Here is a 21,454-nt window from a genome sequence, read left to right on the forward strand (position 1 = left end):
CAAAAATTGATACTATGTGTTCATTATGGTCCATTCTTCCTCGAAGAACAAGTACATAAGTGACAATATAGTCAAAGACGAGAAAACTGCACAAGAAATTTGCCTTATTTACACGTATCCGCAATGCAAGCTACCATGCGACTTCCCCTTCTGACGTCACAAGGGGAATTTCTGTATGCAAATGAGAAGCTAATGAGGAGTGATCAACTCAGTACCACTTTAAAAGCTGTGTGAATTAACACAAACAAAGCCTGATATGCCACCCATTACTGAAATATTCATTTGACTCTTCTTTCAGGATATTTCTGATAATAGTATGAAAGGGAAAGCTATCATGGTATCTACATTTTCAGAATTATTATTAGAACTTGCTGTCAATACAAATAAATGTTTTCACATCAGAATGGAGGTATGTATGTCAATTTCCGTTCCTTGAGTGCAATTTAAATAATACAGAACTATATTTGATATATAAAAAGTGCATCTCCTCATGTGCTACTGAAAAAGCAAATATGGTATGCTGTATCAATTTTTGAAATCATTTCATATTTTCTATAATACACAAATTTAAACCTAATGTCCTATTCCAATTTTACTTAAAATTTTAGATTTTTCTAAAAATAACTTCATTCTGTCATTGTTAATTGTCTTTTACTGCTTTTTGTAGGCTTTCAAAATATTGAATCCTCTGTTTGAAGGCATTGGTAATGAAGCCAGAACTATTCTGAGGGAAAAATCGGACGTGAAGAACCTCATGTAAGTATTAATTAGTACATTATTTAATATTTAAAGGGCGGTAGTTGCCGTGCCGCGTCCTGTTCAATATGGGACCCATGGCGACGTATACAACGCATGTAAAATACATTGTTTATTTACATGAAATTCGAACATGCGCTGCGCAATGACCACACGCTTTAAAAGATAATGTCTTTTTCATTGTTCACCCTCAATAACAAGGCTACTGTAGTGTTAGTGAAGATTAATGTTACATAGCATTAAGGAGTGAGGAGCCTTATTTTTCAAACAGTGAACTTTTTAAAAAGAAGTTGTGTGACAACTCTATCCCACAATTCATAATAAAAAATAGTCACCAACCAAATTATTGTGCTGATTACCCATAGCCTATCGATATAGTAAACCATACAACTTGGTACTGTAAATGCATTAATTATTCACTGATAAGTAAAAGCGGCTAAATTAAATCTACATGAACATGTAAAATAACAATTACCGGTACTGTAAAACTCATTGTTCCCTTGACAAATTCATGAAATTAAAATACAGTGGATATTTTTTAAATCATCAAAATAGTTGAAAAAAAAAATGGTTTTACAGTACTCATGGAATACTTTTTATAAATTTAACTAGTTCCCGCAGTTAAAAACTTCATACTAATCACAACATCTATAAAAAGAAAATACTACCTGTCTATAAGGACCGCTTTTAGACATAATCTATTAAACAACGTATGTATAAAAACCATCTGTCTAGTATGACCCACCTTAGTTTCATCAATTTTTAGTGTGACCAAAATATTAAGTAGTGTTACATGAAGATGGCTGTATAAATAAAGCTATACTTTGCCCAATTTAAATTATTTCCTGCATCTTTTTCATAAATTCAATCATTGCCTTTCCACGGCACAAATCACACATTTCTCATAGCTTTTCTTGATTTGGTGGATTTTGAATATTTCATGCTCTACCAAGGTACAAGTTGAGATGTATAATATATAATCCCCATGCTGGACACAAGTGATTAATGACAGTGTTTTGTATCAATCCCAGCTGCAGATGGTACTGTAATTGCGTGTTTGTTTACGTAAACCTAAGAACAAAATATTATGGAATATTATATTTATCACATATTTCCACAGTTAGAAAAAAGTGAAATGGTTCAAAGTGGAACTATTGCTGATTAAGAGTATATCATTGCATGTGCCTTGTATGCTAATTTTATTGATGCTACTGTGTTTTAATTCATGCGAATGTCTTGATATTTGCTAAAATTTCTTCAACTTAACAGCTTTCATGGAAGGACTGCATGAAAAATAATTATGAAAATAAAATGCACACTTGAAATGCCAAAATGAACCATTTTCACCACAATCCATAGTTATCCAACCCTATATAAAGCTGGAAGTTCAGGACAACCTCCATGTAATGCATACGGATCTTAAATGATCTACCTGACTGTTTCAACTCTGAAAACTGTGACTCCCCGGTTCTTGATAATTTAAAAGTAAGTTGTCTCCTATATGCAGATGATGTTGTCATTTTATCTAAATCTGCTAGGGGGCTACAAAACTGTTTAGACAACTTAAAAATATATACGTCAAATGGCGCCTGGCTGTTAATACAGAGAAAACAAAGGTTATTGTATTCAATAAATCAAACAGAGCCCTGAGCAATAATATATTCTTCTTCGCTGAAAAAGAAATTGCCATAGTTAAGCAAATTAATTACCTGGGTATAACTATAAGTGCTAATGGCAAACATAAAGAGGGTATCAATAATTTAAAAAATAAAGGGATGAAAGTTCTTTTTGCTTTGAAATGCAAACTCGGTTATGACAACTCACTAAACATACCCCTCCAACTATCTTTATTTGACAAACTGATAAGACCAATTATTGTATATGGTAGTGATGTTTGGGGTGATGAAAGCACAACTAAGTCTGCAATTGAGGATGTCCATCTTTCATTTTGTCGGTTCATTCTTGGTCTCTCAAAATTCACACCAAAAATGACTGTTTATGGTGAGCTAGGAAGGTACCCCATTGACTGTTTTATCAAGAAACAACAACTTAAATATTTCAACCGGGTAACAAACTCTGATAACACATTACTAAGAGAAGCCTACTTAGTAAATAAGAATGTAAAAAGTAAATGGTTTACAAGTGTAGAAACCCTCATGCAAGATTTAGATGTTGTCACCATTGTAAACTCAAGTGAAAAAATAATTAAGAAAAATTTAGACTTTATTCATAAAAAAATAAACAAATCATTTGAGAACCAATGGATCTTAGACAAGCATAATGATAATAGAAAACAAACCTTGGCTAAAAACAAACTAAGAACATACAGACTTTTCAAACAAGATTTAAAAATTGAAAATTACCTAATTAATATGCAGAACCATGGTCTTAGAAGGTTAATTGCAAAATTCAGGACAAGCAACCATGACCTTAAAATTGAGAAAGGCAGACATAATAATGTGCCGCTGGATAAAAGAACATGTGATATGTGCAGCCAAAATATAGTTGAGGATGAGCAACATTTTGTAATGAAATGTCCAGCTTACAGTCACCATAGGGACAAATTATTCCTGACTGCAGAAAATAAAATTCCAAATTTTGATAAAGAAAATAGTCAGAATAAATTCATTTTGATTATGGCAAACCATACTCTTCTTAAAAAACAGCTATGGAACAAAACAGCAACAACTATCAGTGTATTAGGCCACATTTTGTGTTCATTCTATATTCTGTATTCACCATTGGCTGCAAATTGTCTTTTTTTGTTTTTGACTTGTTTTATTTTTTTTTTAGAAAAGTTTTTCTTTTTTGTTTTCTTTTTTAGATTGTAGTTTTTTTTTTTAATTTCTTTCTGTAAGACCCTTTTTATCCTTTCCTAAGGATTTTATGCGTCTAATAAAAAAAATAAAAAAAAAATAAAAATACAATGCAACTACTGTGTGATATGCATTTTTGATACCGGTATGTCCAGTATTACATCACTGTGTGGAGAAATAGACATTATGCTTGTGATAATAACCCTGATATACTGATATAAATAGAACATGCCCTGTCTGTGACTTGAATGAAATTGAAGATGAAGAACACTTCCTCTTTAATTGTAACCTGTACAAATTTTAAAGAGATACTTTGTTTGAAAACTTAAACTTATCCGGTAATCTGAAAGCACTTCTCAATAACAAAAATTCTGAAACTGTCCAAGCAATTGCCAAGTTTATCAGCGACTGTTTCACTAAAAGAGAGAACTTCATGAAAAGCAATTTACCAGCTGCCTCAAAATAACACCAAAAAGTATTTACATAATAATATTTTCACAGTATTACTATTTATTTATTTCCTTTTTATATTTTTTATTACTTATGTATTTTATTGTTCCTTATATCCTTATTGTATTCTAATCTAGATCCCAGAGGGGATACGATATCAATAAAGGTTGTTATTATTATTACTGTTACTACTTGCAGACAAAGATTAGGTCGACTGATTTATACAGCTGGTGACTTTGACATGCAGATTGCAATTATTGAGGCGTTATCACGTATGACTTTAAAATCAGATAGATCTCAACTCTCTAAAGAATGGTTTATACGGCCTTCGCATATTGCTGACTTTAACTCTATAAGAGATCAACAGTTTGAAACTGTAAGTATCCTCTTTGCCCCTCAGAAAGAAGGGTGGGGTTGCTGTGTTTGTGTGATGAGGGAGAGGGGAGATTAACATCCTGCTCAATTCATTTTAAGTCCTTGTGCTTTACTGATTACTAATGTTTCAGTGGTTGGAATATATGGCAAGGTTTAGAATTTATTCAGACTGGTATTTCTGGTCTATTTATTACACTATCGTTATGATAATTTAGATGTACTTGTTGTGTGTTTCAGCATATGATATTAGAGTGATATTTTCACAGGATGGGAATCACAATGTACATAGATTTCAGTGTATAAACAAATCTCACACTTAACATCAGATCGGGGAAACAATAATGTCTTTTCCTCCAAAAAAAAAACACCATGTTGAGATCACCTCAAATTTATTGTCAGGTAAATTTAATACATATTTCTCTATTGGTTTAAAGACCAAAGCTTAAAACACTATGTTAGAATAACTACTATGCTGTATTTATCTTGTGAATGCGGTGACTGCACAATCCTATTGATAGCTTTATAATAACTGATTCTTTGCTTCTAATTTTCAGGATTGTCGCCATTTTTTAAACAGACTAAACTCTTCAATGGGTGATAAACAAAGGTAAATTTCAACCGCTATATTTGATGAACTTCAAGTTTTAATATTTAAATCTATCCTGTCATATATAATGTATTTCACAGTGCTTTAATATTAATACTTAATAACAAGACTGATGGTTATAACTGAGAAATATTTTAATATTTAAATCTATCCTGTCATATATAATGTATTTCACAGTGCTTTAATATTAATACTTAATAACAAGACTGATTGTTATAATAGAGAAATATTTTAATATTTAAATCTATCCTGTCATATATAATGTATTTCACAGTGCTTTAATAGTAATACTTAATAACAAGACTGATGGTTATAACTGAGAAATATTTTAATATTTAAATCTATCCTGTCATATATAATGTATTTCACAGTGCTTTAATATTAATACTTAATAACAAGACTGATGGTTATAACTGAGAAATATTTTAATATTTAAATCTATCCTGTCATATATAATGTATTTCACAGTGCTTTAATATTAATACTTAATAACAAGACTGATGGCTATAACTGAGAAATATTTTAATATTTTGTAATGTAGTGAATAACTCAATTTATAGATTATAAAAAGTGAGTGGTCCCCTTAACCATATCTCTCTGATTAAGATGTGTGATTTATAATGCTTAACATTTTTGAAATGTTGTTAAAGATATCATTGCACTCATGCTATGTTTAGAGATGTGGTCTTGTTGTGAAGTGGTTAAGGAGCCATCCCTGTTAGTCTCTTCCATAATTTTTTTTTTATCGCAAGCTAATTGATGAAATGGGAATTATTCTTAATATTTTCTAGTATAAGATGGACTTGTGCTTTAAGTTAAGAAATCACTCAAAAAGAATGAACTATAAATTTACATATTACGAAAAATGTACCAAATTTACCTTCACCTAACACACTACTGTAGAATTTAATTTTGCTATTTTCACTGATAACTGAAATTCACAAAATTAAATTTATGTGATAGAACTCTCTTTTTTTTTTTTACTGGAAAATCAAATGAATTTAAATTTTAAAAAGTTATATGGGACATATATGAAAATAATGAAATTAAATGTCAGTGAGAAATAATACTTTAACCTTCTCACAAATTAATAGGGACACTCTACACACTAGATACTCACCTTTTGAGAATCAGCTTTAAACATTAACCACAATGATTTGGAAACCAAAATATTTTTAAACCCAATATACAAATAAACACCACTCTTCTGTGCTCTAGCACCAACACCTCTAAGTTAGTAATAAATATTGTGCCTAGAATACCTTGCTGCATTTGTAATGTATCTGCTTGCATCTTTTTCAGAGTGTTCTCACTTCCTTGCTTATCAGCTTCACTTGGTGATGTTCAGGTAAGAACTTTTATTGAAAAGCAATGATCTATACTTAGCTTCAATTATTCATACAAATTACACAACAAGCATGAAATGCGGTATGCGGTGGTTGCAGCACCCAGGAGCCACATGCGTTTATTACAACGTTTATTTATCCCCCCTTACATACATGTATGTAAATATTTACGAAATTGATGTCAAAGCCCCATCGCGAATACATCGACCGCCCAGGAAAAACCAGATATAAAAACCCGTCAAGGGAGAAAAACATCTGGAATCCTGTACTCGACGCAATGTCAGATGTACCTAGGGGTATAAAGAATATTATACATTTATAAAAATAAAAAATACATCGTGAGTTGTTTGCAACCAAGACTGAATACGATAGAATACTCTTCTCACTATATACTCAAGAGCACCTGGCTACTTAGCCACTAACCAATCGGAGCAGGTGCAATGGCACCTGAATAATTTACATACAAATAGATAGCAATTATCTGCTAATCTGCGAAACGCAGATAATTTAACATTATAGTTTCTATGTACAATACGATTCAAATATAAGTTAACATTTACCAGTACCTAACTTTTATCTGACTTAAACCTAGCTTAAATCTAGCTTGCATATCTAAATTGTGCAGAGTAATATTCCCATATTACCGTAGTAACAAAGATAAATACTACAATATGTTGAATTTATTGATGGCAATGATATCCACTTTGAAAATTACATGTTTTTATGAAAGGAAAGGCCAGCAGATGATTGTCCACTTCAAAGTTAAGTTATTATACTGTAGTGCATCTACAGACTACTTGTAAACTGCTTTTTATTTTGCGAGGGACAATTTTCACTAATTTTGCAAGTCATTGAGTATCACAATGACTTTCTCAAAATTGTTTTTTCATGAGTGAGTGCCATCAAATCCTGACAATTTCTAAGTTTAACAGTGAAATTTTTTACAGAATTTAAGGTTCCAATATCACATTTCTTGTTTGATTATGTCATCATATTTGCCATTTTATTCAGTATTCGTTTGTAGCTATACATGTATTAGTGCAAAATTCTGAATACCTGTAATTTGATGTGTTGTATTTGTAATTTCAGATGCAAAAACCTATTGATGAAAACCTTCATGAATTTTGGACAGATTTTAATTCTGTAAGCCATTCCTTGTCTATGTTTATAGCTGATCCTCAGAATTCCCAAGAGGTGAGTATCAAATGTGTAGAGTGCCCCCTATCAATCTGTGAGCGCCCTCTTGTGGATAATGTTTATAGCTGATCCTCAGAATTCCCAAAAGGTGAGTATGAAATGTGTAGAGTGCCCCCTATCAATCTGTGAGCGCCCTCTTGTGGATAATGTTTATAGCTGATCCTCAGAATTCCCAAGAGGTGATTATCAAATGTGTAGAGTGCCCCCTATCAATCTGTGAGCGCCCTCTTGTGGATAATGTTTATAGCTGATCCTCAGAATTCCCAAGAGGTGAGTGAGTATCAAATGTGTAGAGTGCCCCCTATCAATCTGTGAGTGCCCTCTTGTGGATAATGTTTATAGCTGATCCTCAGAATTCCCAAGAGGTGAGTATCAAATGTGTAGAGTGCCCCCTATCAATCTGTGAGCGCCCTCTTGTGGATAATGTTTATAGCTGATCCTCAGAATTCCCAAGAGGTGAGTATCAAATGTGTAGAGTGCCCCCTATCAATCTGTGAGCGCCCTCTTGTGGATAATGTTTATAGCTGATCCTCAGAATTCCCAAGAGGTGAGTATCAAATGTGTAGAGTGCCCCCTATCAATCTGTGAGCGCCCTCTTGTGGATAATGTTTATAGCTGATCCTCAGAATTCCCAAGAGGTGAGTATCAAATGTGTAGAGTGCCCCCTATCAATCTGTGAGCGCCCTCTTGTGGATAATGTTTATAGCTGATCCTCAGAATTCCCAAGAGGTGAGTATCAAATGTGTAGAGTGCCCCCTATCAATCTGTGAGCGCCCTCTTGTGGATAATGTTTATAGCTGATCCTCAGAATTCCCAAGAGGTGAGTATCAAATGTGTAGAGTGCCCCCTATCAATCTGTGAGCGCCCTCTTGTGGATAATGTTCATAGCTGATTCTCAGAAATTCTCAGCATCTTGTGAGCGCCCTCAAACAATGATTCTTTCTTTTAATCCTAACTTTGTTTACTGTACCATAGCTTTAACACAGGGGGAAATCATCAAATATTGTAACAATGAATATTTCACTGGAATCCTTAAGCTAGGAAGTCACAGTGATTTCATGAAAGTTTATATTTGCAAACATGCTCAAATTGTGAACTAATGAACATTTCTAGTTGCAAAAATGAATCATTTGCAGTAGGTGATAAAGAGTATTGATGACAACCGACTACTTAAATTGTGCTATGCGCTCATGAACTTGTATTATGATTTGTCTTAGCCTGGTGATTTGTGGGAAACCATTGCAGTTGGAGAAAGTGACTTTGAAGAATACAGTGTTGGAGGTAATTATACATAAATTTTGTAAAGACTCTCATGCATATATTACAGTGATATTTTTGAAGTTACCGTAAAATCTGTATTAGAAGCCGCATCCCTAATAGAAGTCGCACCCATTCTTTTTGAATAATTGAGAACCAAAAATTCATCATTTCTCATATGTGTAGATGCTCTAATAGAAGCCGCATCCCCTCTATTGCATTGTACCATTTTAATAGAAGCCGCGGTTTCTAATACAGATTTTACAGTACCTTGTTTAGCATGTATGTAAATTATGTGATATTGAACATATACACTAATTAGTTGCATGAATTTTGAGTGTCAAACTGCAAGATTTCTCTGGCTCGTGATAGTAAACTCTTCAACTTTCAATTTGTGAAAATCAGTTAGATATGTATGTGTGTGATGCTTTATTTACCTCAGACGGTTGTAACTTTCAGTGTTTGTCATTTTACCTATTGAGTGTGTTTCTGCATAGGCCAGCTGTATCTCCACCAAAGAGTGGCAGTGTTCTCCCTAAGCTGAATGTCAATGTCGCCCAGTAATTTGTCATGATGCAACTAATTATGCTTATTCCCAGGCGTTCCAAAGAAAATTATATATTGATAAATTAAAAGTGATTTTAAAAAACATTTTGCTATACCGGTAGTTTCTGGAATTTATAATTTTGTGAAATGAAAGTCACATTTTGTAAGCAAAATAAGTGTGAAAACCAAGGAAATCAAGTGCAACAACAGTTTAGTTTGTGTCTTCAGAACTCTCTGCGGTCACGTACAATCTTTATTTTTCTTTAAATACCCCAGCAGTGACCGAGATGACCTGACTTGACAATTCTATTGTGACTCTATATCCCAACAACATCAGTCTTGTTATACAGCAAACCACTGAGCAGATGATTTCTATTGCAATGTTCTTTAGATATGAACTACAAACTAGTAGTATTGATATCATACATAAAGTGAGCAATGATGTACCGTATATTATCTGTTGCCATAATTTACAGTGTGCTATAATTTTGTGGTATTGCACTGGGTATTTGCATCCTAGTATATTAGAAAATGTGAATTCAAAATATGGATTGCTTACGGGTTGTAAGCGTTCTCTAATAATAAAAACAAACATGGCAGCTCAAATTTGCCTAAATTTTCATCTATTTACATACAAGGTGCTCACAGAAAATGATTACAAAAGATATTATTAGCTAGATTGATTAGCTAACATTTACTCACAGGAGAAACTAAATCTGATATTTATGTGTTTGCATTCTGTAGATAGCGTTGATTGCAGCGAATTGATGATAACTCTAAAGAAGGATGCCAATGAACTATTCACATTTCTACCTAATACACATAGCAGAGTACTGAGATTGGCTTTTCCAAAACAATATCCATTGATTAAAATAGCCACCATCTGTTTTGGACTACAAAAACTACATACAACTTCCAAGGTACGCAACCCATACAACCCTATTGACATGTGTTATGTGGTGAAGTATCCTTAGTACACAATGACTATTATTCTTCTAGCTTTCCAGCCATTTTCAAAAGACGTGGCCTGAGTCCAAATTTATACTTGATTAGAATGTGTCGCAGGAATTAAACATTGGAATAGACCATTTTCCGTACACTGCGAGAATCACGCGTTATGCGTGAAATCGAACGTAAAAACAGGACAAACAAAGGTCATAGCGTCGTAGTCGCATCAAACATCGCGTGGGATTCGACAAACGCGAAAGTATTTCGGGGACATTTCCATGCTTAATAATGTGCTGTCCACATTTGATGATAGGCAATTTCGATTAAGTGAGGGTATTCGGAAGCAATATTCCTCTGTCGAAGATCGGCCGGTCAATGTAAGCTGCGAAATAAAGAAATTCTAGTTCAAAATCAAATCGTTCGATTTTTGCAGCAGACGTTCGACGCGCGTCTTTCATGCATCTCGCGAGATCTCGCAATTGTACGGAAAATCACCTATTAGGAGAGCACCAAGTTTTAGGTCCAAAATTGGCTAATCTAAAATGACAGAGCGGAGCTGTTCATATAGGTGATTGTTCGTCACCATCTGTTATCCGGCAATTACATTTCCTTCTTACCAAAACTACCACCTCAATTGCTTTGATATTCTTTTTATGTAGGTACCTTGGGTGGAACTCTGTCAGATTTGTTCATTTCATGAAACTATCTTCAATTCTCTATTTTTGTCATTTTTGGTAAAAAATGTTATTTTCGACTACTTCTTGAAAACTACTAGTTTAGTTACTTTTATACTTGGTATCAAATTGAGCTGGCAGTTTTCAAGAAGAAGTCTTATAGGTGTGCATTGCTTAACTGGCTACTATAATTTTCTTGCTATCCCTGTAGGCATATTCAGCAGACAAGGTGTGAATATTGTTGAGAATATCTGTTTCTTTTTAAATTAAATCCACATGAACATGTAAAATAACAGAGCTTTGTTGTTTCTCTGCCAGGTTCATTAATTAAAAACCCAGTTAAAATTGCTCAAAGCATCAAAATAATGATACTAACTCTACTTTATGTTGATGATTTTTTTTTGCTAGAGACATAAAGTGTCAGTAGCATCAAATAATTTAGCTGTACACAAAGCAGATTCCAGTGGTGATGTCTCAGACCCCACATATCCACAGGTACTTTACTCTCATATTTTTAGGAATTTAAGTATAAACATAATTCTGAAGTCTACTTAGGATCAGAGGGTCCTAAACATGCAAGCATATATTATTATGGTGTCACTTAAGTATGCTGGTTGATATGAGTGACGTCATGGGCCTGTATTATCCAGGAACCAAAGGTGATTGAGTGATACAGCCCATAACGCCAAAAGCTCTACAAATATGTAATATCAGGGGACAACCTTTTTATCACATGACCAACATGTCAAAATGATTAAGAAATCATAGTTTTACAAAACTATACTGGCAGTGAATGATATTCATGAACATGCATTTGTAGTTACAGCTGCCATATTAAAAATAAGCAGGAATATTTTGAGCTTCGTGATTTTTTTTTATCAATAATAAACTTTCAGTCACCATTTTTATTACACCTTGCAAGTAACTATTGTTATCCAGTCTAAAATTCTCGTATCGCATCATTAAAAAACGAACCTCCATACGATTCGGTGTTGTCAGCATACTGTTTGTGACCACACATTTGGATGTTTATCATGCATATATCTACATTTTGTGTGAAATATCAGTTAGGGATATTTCACACTGAATGGCACTACTACTACTTGTATATTATGTATCATGATCAGGTGATAAAGTATCATATTTGCATATTTCAACAAGCAAACAAGTCTAAAAATTTGATCTATTTTTATAGCAGTATTTTTTTTCTGAATGATACTTCAACTGTAATAACAATGTATTGTAATGTATTCCTTGCAGTCACCAAAAAGACAATCATTGCCAGTAAATAGCCTTTCTGATTCAGAACAACATTCTTCTGCTCAGGTATGTACTTTTTAACTTGCGCTTAACCAGCATCATATTTTAATTTAAACTGGTTCTAATATAACTTGAAGATACATTGGTACCGGTAGTATTATTCACCTCCATGGCAGCACTGCTAGGTGATTATTCACTGACATCTCTTTTTAGTCTCTGGTGAAGTGTATCGAGAAACGCTTGATACTATTGCCAAGTGGTTCATCAAAACTGACAGTGTTCTAGCTGCCAGGGAAATAAACCACCAACTTCAGACAAAGAAACTATTGAATATTAAGTATTATATTCTGACCATATTAAATATGCTAAAGCTGAGCATTTATGGCTGCAAAATTTGCTATCAAAAGCTGTGTGTGAAAATTTTGAGCGAAATGCACACAAAAGAACATCGGTGGTGCTCAAGTTGGGATCGGCTTAGTCAAATGCTTCTTTTTTTGAATACAACTTTCACAGTTCAGGTAACTTGTCAACATATGGCAATACTTCTGCATCAAATAAAATTCTATAAAATTTGGTGTACTTACTTTCTGGTTTACTTAATAATGATATACTGGTATATTTCTTGTTTCTATGATTTATATAGTTGAGTGGTTCTAGAAAACCAAAAGTATCCATTGGGAGAGAAATTATGATTACACCTAGTAGTAACTCTGCTGCCAAGTTAAAAATGTCCAAAACTGATCAGTCTGGTAACGCTGGCCACACAAAATCCTATAGGGTATCTGTACCGGACTCTGGTAAGCATTCTTCTTTTTTTCCCCTGTGTGTGTATTTTAAAATGAGGTCAACACAAGACTCATTGTGGTTTAAAAACTGAAGTGTCACAGTGGCTCTAGCACCAATAAGGCCCATCTAATAATTACATGTAATTATATGAGTTATAAAGGCTTTCTATTGATAACATTGTAGCATATTTACTGCTGCTTTTTTTTTTGTCTGAGAGTGTAAAAACAAATCTATGTAGACATGTTTGGGGTGAACGGGAAAATTAATGTGAAGCTATACTGGCCTGATTTAGATGTGTGGCATCTGAAGTTTTCATAATATTCACTTGCATATTGCTATACTCCGCACAGAACTATCAGTTGCTAAGACACCTGATGCAGCAAAACCCAGACCAAGTGGTAGAGTCAAAACACCATTGCAGTTAGTTGCAACAGATACAAGTGATGCAACTAGTGATATCAGCTCTGTTGTATCTAAACAACGTGAACAACAAATACCAGTGACTGTGAGTACACGTAATGGAAGTCCCAGTGAGCTGTCTGTTACAAGCACTACTGATTCATTCAGACAACCAACGTCTTTACCAACACAAGGTACAAAATAAATATTATTTACAGTGTTTAAAAAAATTCAATTGAAAAGGTCAGAAGTAAAATTTTATTTTATTTTTGTATTTCATATTGTTGAAGTGATGTAGTAAGAGAAAATAGTTTACAAACAAACAACACTGGTCATTCCCTATCTATGAAAGGCTAATAAGGAAATTCATACTCGCCAATGAAATACTGTAAAAGGATTAATTATTCACTGGGTTTTAATTTTGCTTATTTCGCTGACTGGAAAATGCGCTAAATTAAAACCCTGTTAATATGTAAAATTTAGCATAGAACACATTATCCAAATAATAAAACCGTGAATTTAAAACCCAATGAATATCCCTAAATGGTAAATCAGCGAAATTTAAACCCAGTGAAAATTAGTTATTTTACAGTACTTGATTTTAATCTCAAAAGACAGCATACTCGTACATGCTTTGATTCATTAAAGATTTTTACCGTACATGCTGTCAAAAACAATATTATATGGTATTCTATCTTTTCTGAATTTGTCATTTTTCGTTTATAGCTGTGTTGCAGAATCCAAACGATACTGAGAATATTGAAGTAGTTCCAGACTCCCAGCCAGTATTAGAAACTCAACCCACTAACTCCCAAGAGAGAAATCAAAGAAGGTGAGTATCAATTTATTTTGAAGTTGTGTTCACACCTACAGTGGTGCATGTTTTTATATATGATTACAAGATTTTGTTGGAGTCACAGACATTGAGTTACATACATCGAGTTACAAAAACATTGAGTTACGAAAACATTTAGTTACAAAAAAGTAACGCCTATATTTTAAAAACAACCCTTAACTTTTAAATAATGTTTAATTAACAGTTAACAACTTGTTACGAACATTGAGTTACGAAAACATTGAGTTACAAAAAAGTTGCGCTTATTTTTTAAAAACAACCCCTAACTTTTAAATAATGTTTAATTAACAGTTAACAACTTGTTACGAACATTGAGTTACGAAAACATTGAGTTACAAAAAAGTTGCGCTTATTTTTTAAAAACAACCCCTAACTTTTAAATAATGTTTAATTAACAGTTAACAACTTGTTACGAACATTGAGTTACGAAAACATTTAGTTACAAAAAAGTTGCGCTTATTTTTTAAAAACAACCCCTAACTTTTAAATAATGTTTAATTAACAGTTAACAACTTGTTACGAACATTGAGTTACGAAAACATTGAGTTACAAAAAAGTTGCGCTTATTTTTTAAAAACAACCCCTAACTTTTAAATAATGTTTAATTAACAGTTAACAACTTGTTACGAACATTGAGTTACGAAAACATTGAGTTACAAAAAAGTTGCGCTTATTTTTTAAAAACAACCCCTAACTTTTAAATAATGTTTAATTAACAGTTAACAACTTGTTACGAACATTGAGTTACGAAAACATTTAGTTACAAAAAAGTTGCGCTTATTTTTTAAAAACAACCCCTAACTTTTAAATAATGTTTAATTAACAGTTAACAACTTGTTACGAACATTGAGTTACGAAAACATTTAGTTACAAAAAAGTAACGCCTATATTTTAAAAACAACCCTTAACTTTTAAATAATGTTTAATTAACAGTTAACAACTTGTTACGAACATTGAGTTACGAAAACATTTAGTTACAAAAAAGTAACGCCTATATTTTAAAAACAACCCTTAACTTTTAAATAATGTTTAATTAACAGTTAACAACTTGTTACGAACATTGAGTTACGAAAACATTTAGTTACAAAAAAGTAACGCCTATATTTTAAAAACAACCCTTAACTTTTAAATAATGTTTAATTAACAGTTAACAACTTGTTACGAACATTGAGTTACGAAAACATTTAGTTACAAAAAAGTTACATCTATATTTTAAAAACAACCCCTAACTTTTAAATAATGTTTAATTAACAGTTAACAACTTGTTACGAACATTGAGTTACGAAAACATTTAGTTACAAAAAAGTAACGCCTATATTTTAAAAACAACCCTTAACTTTTAAATAATGTTTAATTAACAGTTAACAACTTGTTACGAACATTGAATTACGAAAACATTTAGTTACAAAAAAGTAACGCCTATATTTTAAAAACAACCCTTAACTTTTAAATAATGTTTAATTAACAGTTAACAACTTGTTACGAACATTGAATTACGAAAACATTTAGTTACAAAAAAGTAACGCCTATATTTTAAAAACAACCCTTAACTTTTAAATAATGTTTAATTAACAGTTAACAACTTGTTACGAACATTGAGTTACGAAAACATTTAGTTACAAAAAAGTAACGCCTATATTTTAAAAACAACCCTTAACTTTTAAATAATGTTTAATTAACAGTTAACAACTTGTTACGAACATTGAGTTACGAAAACATTTAGTTACAAAAAAGTTGCGCTTATTTTTTAAAAACAACCCCTAACTTTTAAATAATGTTTAATTAACAGTTAACAACTTGTTACGAACATTGAGTTACGAAAACACTGAGTTACAAAAAAGTTGCGCTTATTTTTTAAAAACAACCCCTAACTTTTAAATAATGTTTAATTAACAGTTAACAACTTGTTACGAACATTGAGTTACGAAAACATTGAGTTACAAAAAAGTTACATCTATATTTTAAAAACAACCCCTAACTTTTAAATAATGTTTAATTAACAGTTAACAACTTGTTACGAACATTGAGTTACGAAAACATTGAGTTACAAAACAGTTACCCCCATATTTTAAAAACGACCCCTAAATTTTAACTCAATGTTTATTTAATAATTAACAGAACTTCAAGTATGGGCAACATACATTTTTGTTTTTGTTAAATTTCCACAATTAGTAACTTGAATTTTGAGTAACTGTTGACTAACCTGTGAGTTATGGAGAACATAAAAGATAAAAAGACCTAGCTCAGCCATATCTTTCATACCGAGTCGTTCATTGATGCATAGCCATAATTGTGTATTGAAGTCTGCCATGTCAAGGGGCGACAATCATCGTTCATGGTGCATTGAAATATTATGTAAATATTATGAGGTTAGCACAAGAATATCGCAAAGTATGCATGAGGGCAGTATGGTGATCGTATTGAACAACGCATAGCAGATAATCTTTTTACCTGTTTTAAAGATTTATTGAAAGATAACAGCCCAAATGTTTTACGCTGTGTGAACTATTGCGTTTAGTGACAAGATTATGTTTCCATCACACACTGATAGTGTTTCTGCTTCTGAAATAAGCAAAAAAAACGTGTTTGAATATATGATGTAAACTTGATGCACGTACAATTAACAAATAAAGCAGGCATTCGAACATATGATGTTTAACGGACAGATAAATGCAATCGGTTTCAGATGTAGAATAATTGATGGATTTTACACACATTGGACTCATTTTATTGCTATGATCTTGACTGTTTAATGTTTCTGTTTTATCCCATCCATGCACCCAGTTTTTAAATACATAATGTTTAACACTAACAACCTGCTGCATATATATTAACAGGTTTAGTCTGCGAGTGACACTGGATAAACTTGATTGCACCAATAATCAATATTTGCTGCCTAAAAGGGTTGACAAAGGAGAAACTCCCACTGTGGTAAGTCCTTTCACGTCATTCACAGATAGTAAATTTGGAAATATAATGCAATTCAGTGGTTATAATCAAATTTTCTATTTGGGCTATACCCAGGTGAGTTTGGTCAAAAGTTTTGTCCATGCAGGAATATCAAATACTGTGGAATACTTTATTTTCGCTGGAGTTAATTTTCGCTGAAAAAGGGGTCCTACTACTTAACGCGCGGACACGCGAGGGAGTGTCCGGGCACGCGCGGAAGCAAACAGGGGGGAATACCTAACGCGCGGGGCAGCGGCAGCAATCCTTGTACTGTATAATATTCGTTTATGATCAAAATTTGAACCAGAGTGGCGAATTCGAGCAGCTATCCACACTTTTTATGATCGACGCCCGGGCATTCCGGCGAGTCGAGTTCGCCATGTTGTTTACTAATTTTGGTTAGCGTTTAACAATAGGACAATACCATTCGATCCATGGGGGTGACAGTCCTACGAATGTGCCGACATTGTCGAAGGACAGGACAAGTTTGTGCAAGTGTGGCGAGACTCCCGTAGTATTGTTTAGTAAGATTCATTTAAAAATGACCATGTAAGACGTTTGTTATGCAGAAATTGTTCACCTCATGTCGTTTTCTCATTGTTATGTGTCCCCGTAAACACAGCTTTGTATGCAGGTGACAATGCTATGTACACGTGCAATGAAATCGGTATCCTAAGAATATCGTAACGTCTTTGTGTTTGTATACGGTAAATATCGTGACCGGTTCAGAGTTCGGTAATTCTCGTGTCCGTACACGGTACAGAGGGGATATTTTCGTAGGCTGTGGTCCAATGTTTTTATACTTTGTAATTCAAACAAATAAAAAACGTATATTCGTAGCCATGGACAAGATTTAAAATGACTCATTTAACGCCACCCCAAATGTAAAATATTCACTAATATGAAATGCTATGACATCAACAATGAAAATTTAAACTACTGTAGAAGGGTTAATTATTCACTGGGTTTTAATTTTGCTGACTGGAAAATACGCTAAATTAAAACCCAATGAATAATTATGTAAAATTTAGCGTAGAACACATAATCTAAATGATAAAATCCACTGAATATGCATGAAATAGTACATCAGTGAAATTTAAACCCTATGAAAATTAGTCATGTTACAGTATCATGTTTGCTCTATTAGAAGCATGTTTCCCATTCCCATGCATATAAATTCAAAATCTCATTGGCTGTAAAAATGTTACTTGTTTTGACCATAAAAACATCTCAACATAATTCACATAACCAAACATGCTACTAATAGAGCGAATACGTTATCTTGAACCTCTGATGTAGTGTATATGGAAGATATGTAAGGGGGGACAGATGAACACTCAAATTTATGGAGATGAATCTGTATTTTATGAATTCCCATTTTTTTGAATTTGCTCAACTACCTAGACTGAGGCAGCTCCAGACAATTGAATTTTGTTTATTGATTTGTTTTCAGAAATCTTCTCTGAGGAACAAGACTGTATGCCACAGTCCATCACTAAGTACTGTTACTGAGGAAGGTACCTTAACCTCCAGTGCTCCTATGTCACCTGCTGCAGAGCCCATGCAAACTATAGAAGGTATTTTAAAGTGTGCTTTTATTACAGTATTAACATAATTATGCTGCATCTAAAAATACTTGGAAAATTTAAACTGATGCACTTCAATGGTCAAATGTGTATTTCAGTTTGTGTTTGAGTGATTGTTTGCATGTACCGGTAGTACTTAAATGTAACCTGCAAACACTTTCCGTTGTTAGACTTATGGATTTCGTGTGTCTGTTTTATATCTTCATTGTACCCCGGTACATCATGTCTTAGATATACATGTATTGAATTGACGTTCTGATTCAAAAAGGCTAACCGGTGGCCATTTTGTTTTAAATAATGCTGTTCCAGAGCAATATCTCTCAATATGGACACGTATGATTCTCAAAGAATTGTAAGTGAGATCATTGATCGGAGAGAAGAAATGAAATAAAATGTTATTCCATGTATAACCTTGTTTCTCATCTGAGCAAGACTTCGGCACTTTGATCATGATACTTCCACGAAAATGCAACATGGGTTTGTTATGCGGCGGGCGGAAAAAAAAATGTAGATAAAAATAAGTTTTTTTTAGCAATTTTTTGCACTTACAAGTAGGTGGGCGCGAGAAATTATGCTGAAATAAAATTTTTATTTCATTTTCTGCTCCTGTTCATTCGGCGGATTCGCGAAACAAGGAATAATAAAAGTCTGGCCTTACTAACAAGATGTACATGTATAATAATAAATTACTAAGAATACCCCATAATATGATCACCATACTGTCTTAGTGTTTACTTTGAAGTATTTTTGTGATTACCTCATAATATTGAACATAAAATTATTATATTACAGAGGAATTGGATGCCAATGATAATCAAATGGATTCTCAGGAAGACAGTTTATTTACCCAGAATAGTTACGAAAAAGAAGATAAATTAAAGAATACTACTGAAAAAAGAGCCACAGATGGAAAACCAACTTCTTCTAAGCATCTCCTTAGAGGTAAAAAAGAACCTCTTAATAAACAATCTGCACTGGGAAAGAAGAACATGACATTGAAAATGAAACCTCAGAGCAATAGCACACCCAAACCTGATATAGATTTATCAATGTATAATTTTGAAGATTATCAGCCATCCAAGAATAAAAGTTCTCCTTATGACTTTGATAGTGAAGATGAGTTCAAGGAAGAAACTAAACCTACTTTGAGAGGAGCAAAGAGTAAACAAAAACAAGTTCAACAAAGAAAGAATAGAAAACAGAAGATGGATGAATCGGCTTCTCAAAACTTTGTACCAAAAAGGTCTACCAGACTATCTAGCAGCCAGGAAAGTAATCCCGATAGTGATATTGGAAGAAGCATTATTAAGAAAGGTCAGAAAACCAAGGAAACTGCTGGAGTGAATGAAAAAAATCAAAAAATGAAGGCATCATTCAAGGGAAAGCAGAGTACAAGTCAGTCACCTCAGTTCTCTGCATTTGACTTCCACGATGATGAAGCTGCCACATTATCACAAGATAGTAATACTGGGCTAGAGAAAGAGAAAATTAATAAGTCTATGTCAGCATCCTTGAGAAATAAATCATCCACTAAAAGACAACAAGAAACGGAAGAATCAGAAAACGAAGACGAGAATTCTAGGAAAAAAAAAGTATTGAAAAAAAAGCAAGAGAAAGAGGATGAGGACTCAGATGTGGAAGAAAAAACAAGTAGAAAAGTTGCAGGAAGAAATAAAGCAATGAAAGGCAGAAGACCAACTAGAGGTACTAGAGGTAAAGAAAACCAAGATTCCAGCCAAGAAGAGGTTTCAGACATCCAAGATGTCCTACCCACCAGAGGTAAGACAGCGAGGAAAAAACCTCTCACCAAAAAAGCACCCAAAGCAGCCCAGAGACGGAAGAAAACCACTGATTTTTCCAGTCAGGATGAACATTCAGATATTGAAATAGCCAGAGAAGTTCCTTCAAAAATGCCAACCAGTATTTTGAAAAAAGGTTTCAATGAGTCCACTGACTTGGATGTATCTGATGATTTTTATGGTACATCTTCAAAGAAACTGCCGGTATGTTTTTCTCTTCATGTCAATTATTTACCTGTTGTTTCATGGGCGGTGGTCGTTGTGCTGCGCATGTGCGACATTTGTGTTGATAAACATCAATTTTCCCACAATGCAATGCACTCTTCACATGAACATCACGACTACAAGTTTTGACCTTGGGGCAAAGTGCACTAATTACTGCCAGTCACTTCTTCGATACCTTCCAATCAAAGAAATTATCTAGTTAAAGCTAATTGGTAATATCTCAATTTGTACTCATTAGTCTGCACAATAGTCAAAGTCGCCATCTTTCACATACATGGCACGACAACTACCACACTTTCAGTTTGCTATATGTATATGCCTACCACTCATATACTGATTCTTTTACACAATGTCCTTCTGTTCTTATGGCAGTGTCAAATTCCTATCATTGTGTTTTTGGCTTTCAACATGCAAACCACACTGGCTCTTGGTTTTATGGCTTTGGTTTGGAGTGTTTTAAAATGCTTCACTTCTGCCATGAGTCGATATGACTGTGTAAATATTGTAAAGTTTCACAGTGTCATAACCTAGTCGATGAAAATAACCACACTTTTGGTGAAAAACCTTGTTTCACTGGCATTAAAATAGATTGAGTCACTCTTTATGTTCACAGTATCATAGA

The 21,454-nt window shown here is 33.3% G+C and overlaps 1 protein-coding gene across 1 annotated transcript in view; it reads left to right on the forward strand.

Moving 5' to 3' along the window:
* Positions 1-21,454, forward strand: part of LOC102802393 (uncharacterized) — a 49,752-nt gene that overhangs the window by 5,441 nt on the left and 22,857 nt on the right. The window contains exons 5-20 of the mRNA XM_085492963.1: positions 299-409; positions 668-756; positions 4,221-4,398; positions 4,952-5,004; positions 6,307-6,352; positions 7,440-7,544; positions 8,765-8,828; positions 10,095-10,270; positions 11,381-11,467; positions 12,233-12,298; positions 12,876-13,029; positions 13,369-13,611; positions 14,144-14,249; positions 17,111-17,204; positions 18,676-18,799; positions 19,601-20,811. Coding sequence (XP_085349089.1) covers positions 299-409; positions 668-756; positions 4,221-4,398; positions 4,952-5,004; positions 6,307-6,352; positions 7,440-7,544; positions 8,765-8,828; positions 10,095-10,270; positions 11,381-11,467; positions 12,233-12,298; positions 12,876-13,029; positions 13,369-13,611; positions 14,144-14,249; positions 17,111-17,204; positions 18,676-18,799; positions 19,601-20,811 — 2,907 coding nt within the window. The remainder of the gene's footprint in view (positions 1-298; positions 410-667; positions 757-4,220; positions 4,399-4,951; positions 5,005-6,306; positions 6,353-7,439; positions 7,545-8,764; positions 8,829-10,094; positions 10,271-11,380; positions 11,468-12,232; positions 12,299-12,875; positions 13,030-13,368; positions 13,612-14,143; positions 14,250-17,110; positions 17,205-18,675; positions 18,800-19,600; positions 20,812-21,454) is intronic.

Source organism: Saccoglossus kowalevskii, chromosome 18, assembly GCF_978046115.1.
Source record: "Saccoglossus kowalevskii chromosome 18, keSacKowa6.1, whole genome shotgun sequence".
In the NCBI taxonomy this organism is placed as follows: domain Eukaryota; kingdom Metazoa; phylum Hemichordata; class Enteropneusta; family Harrimaniidae; genus Saccoglossus; species Saccoglossus kowalevskii.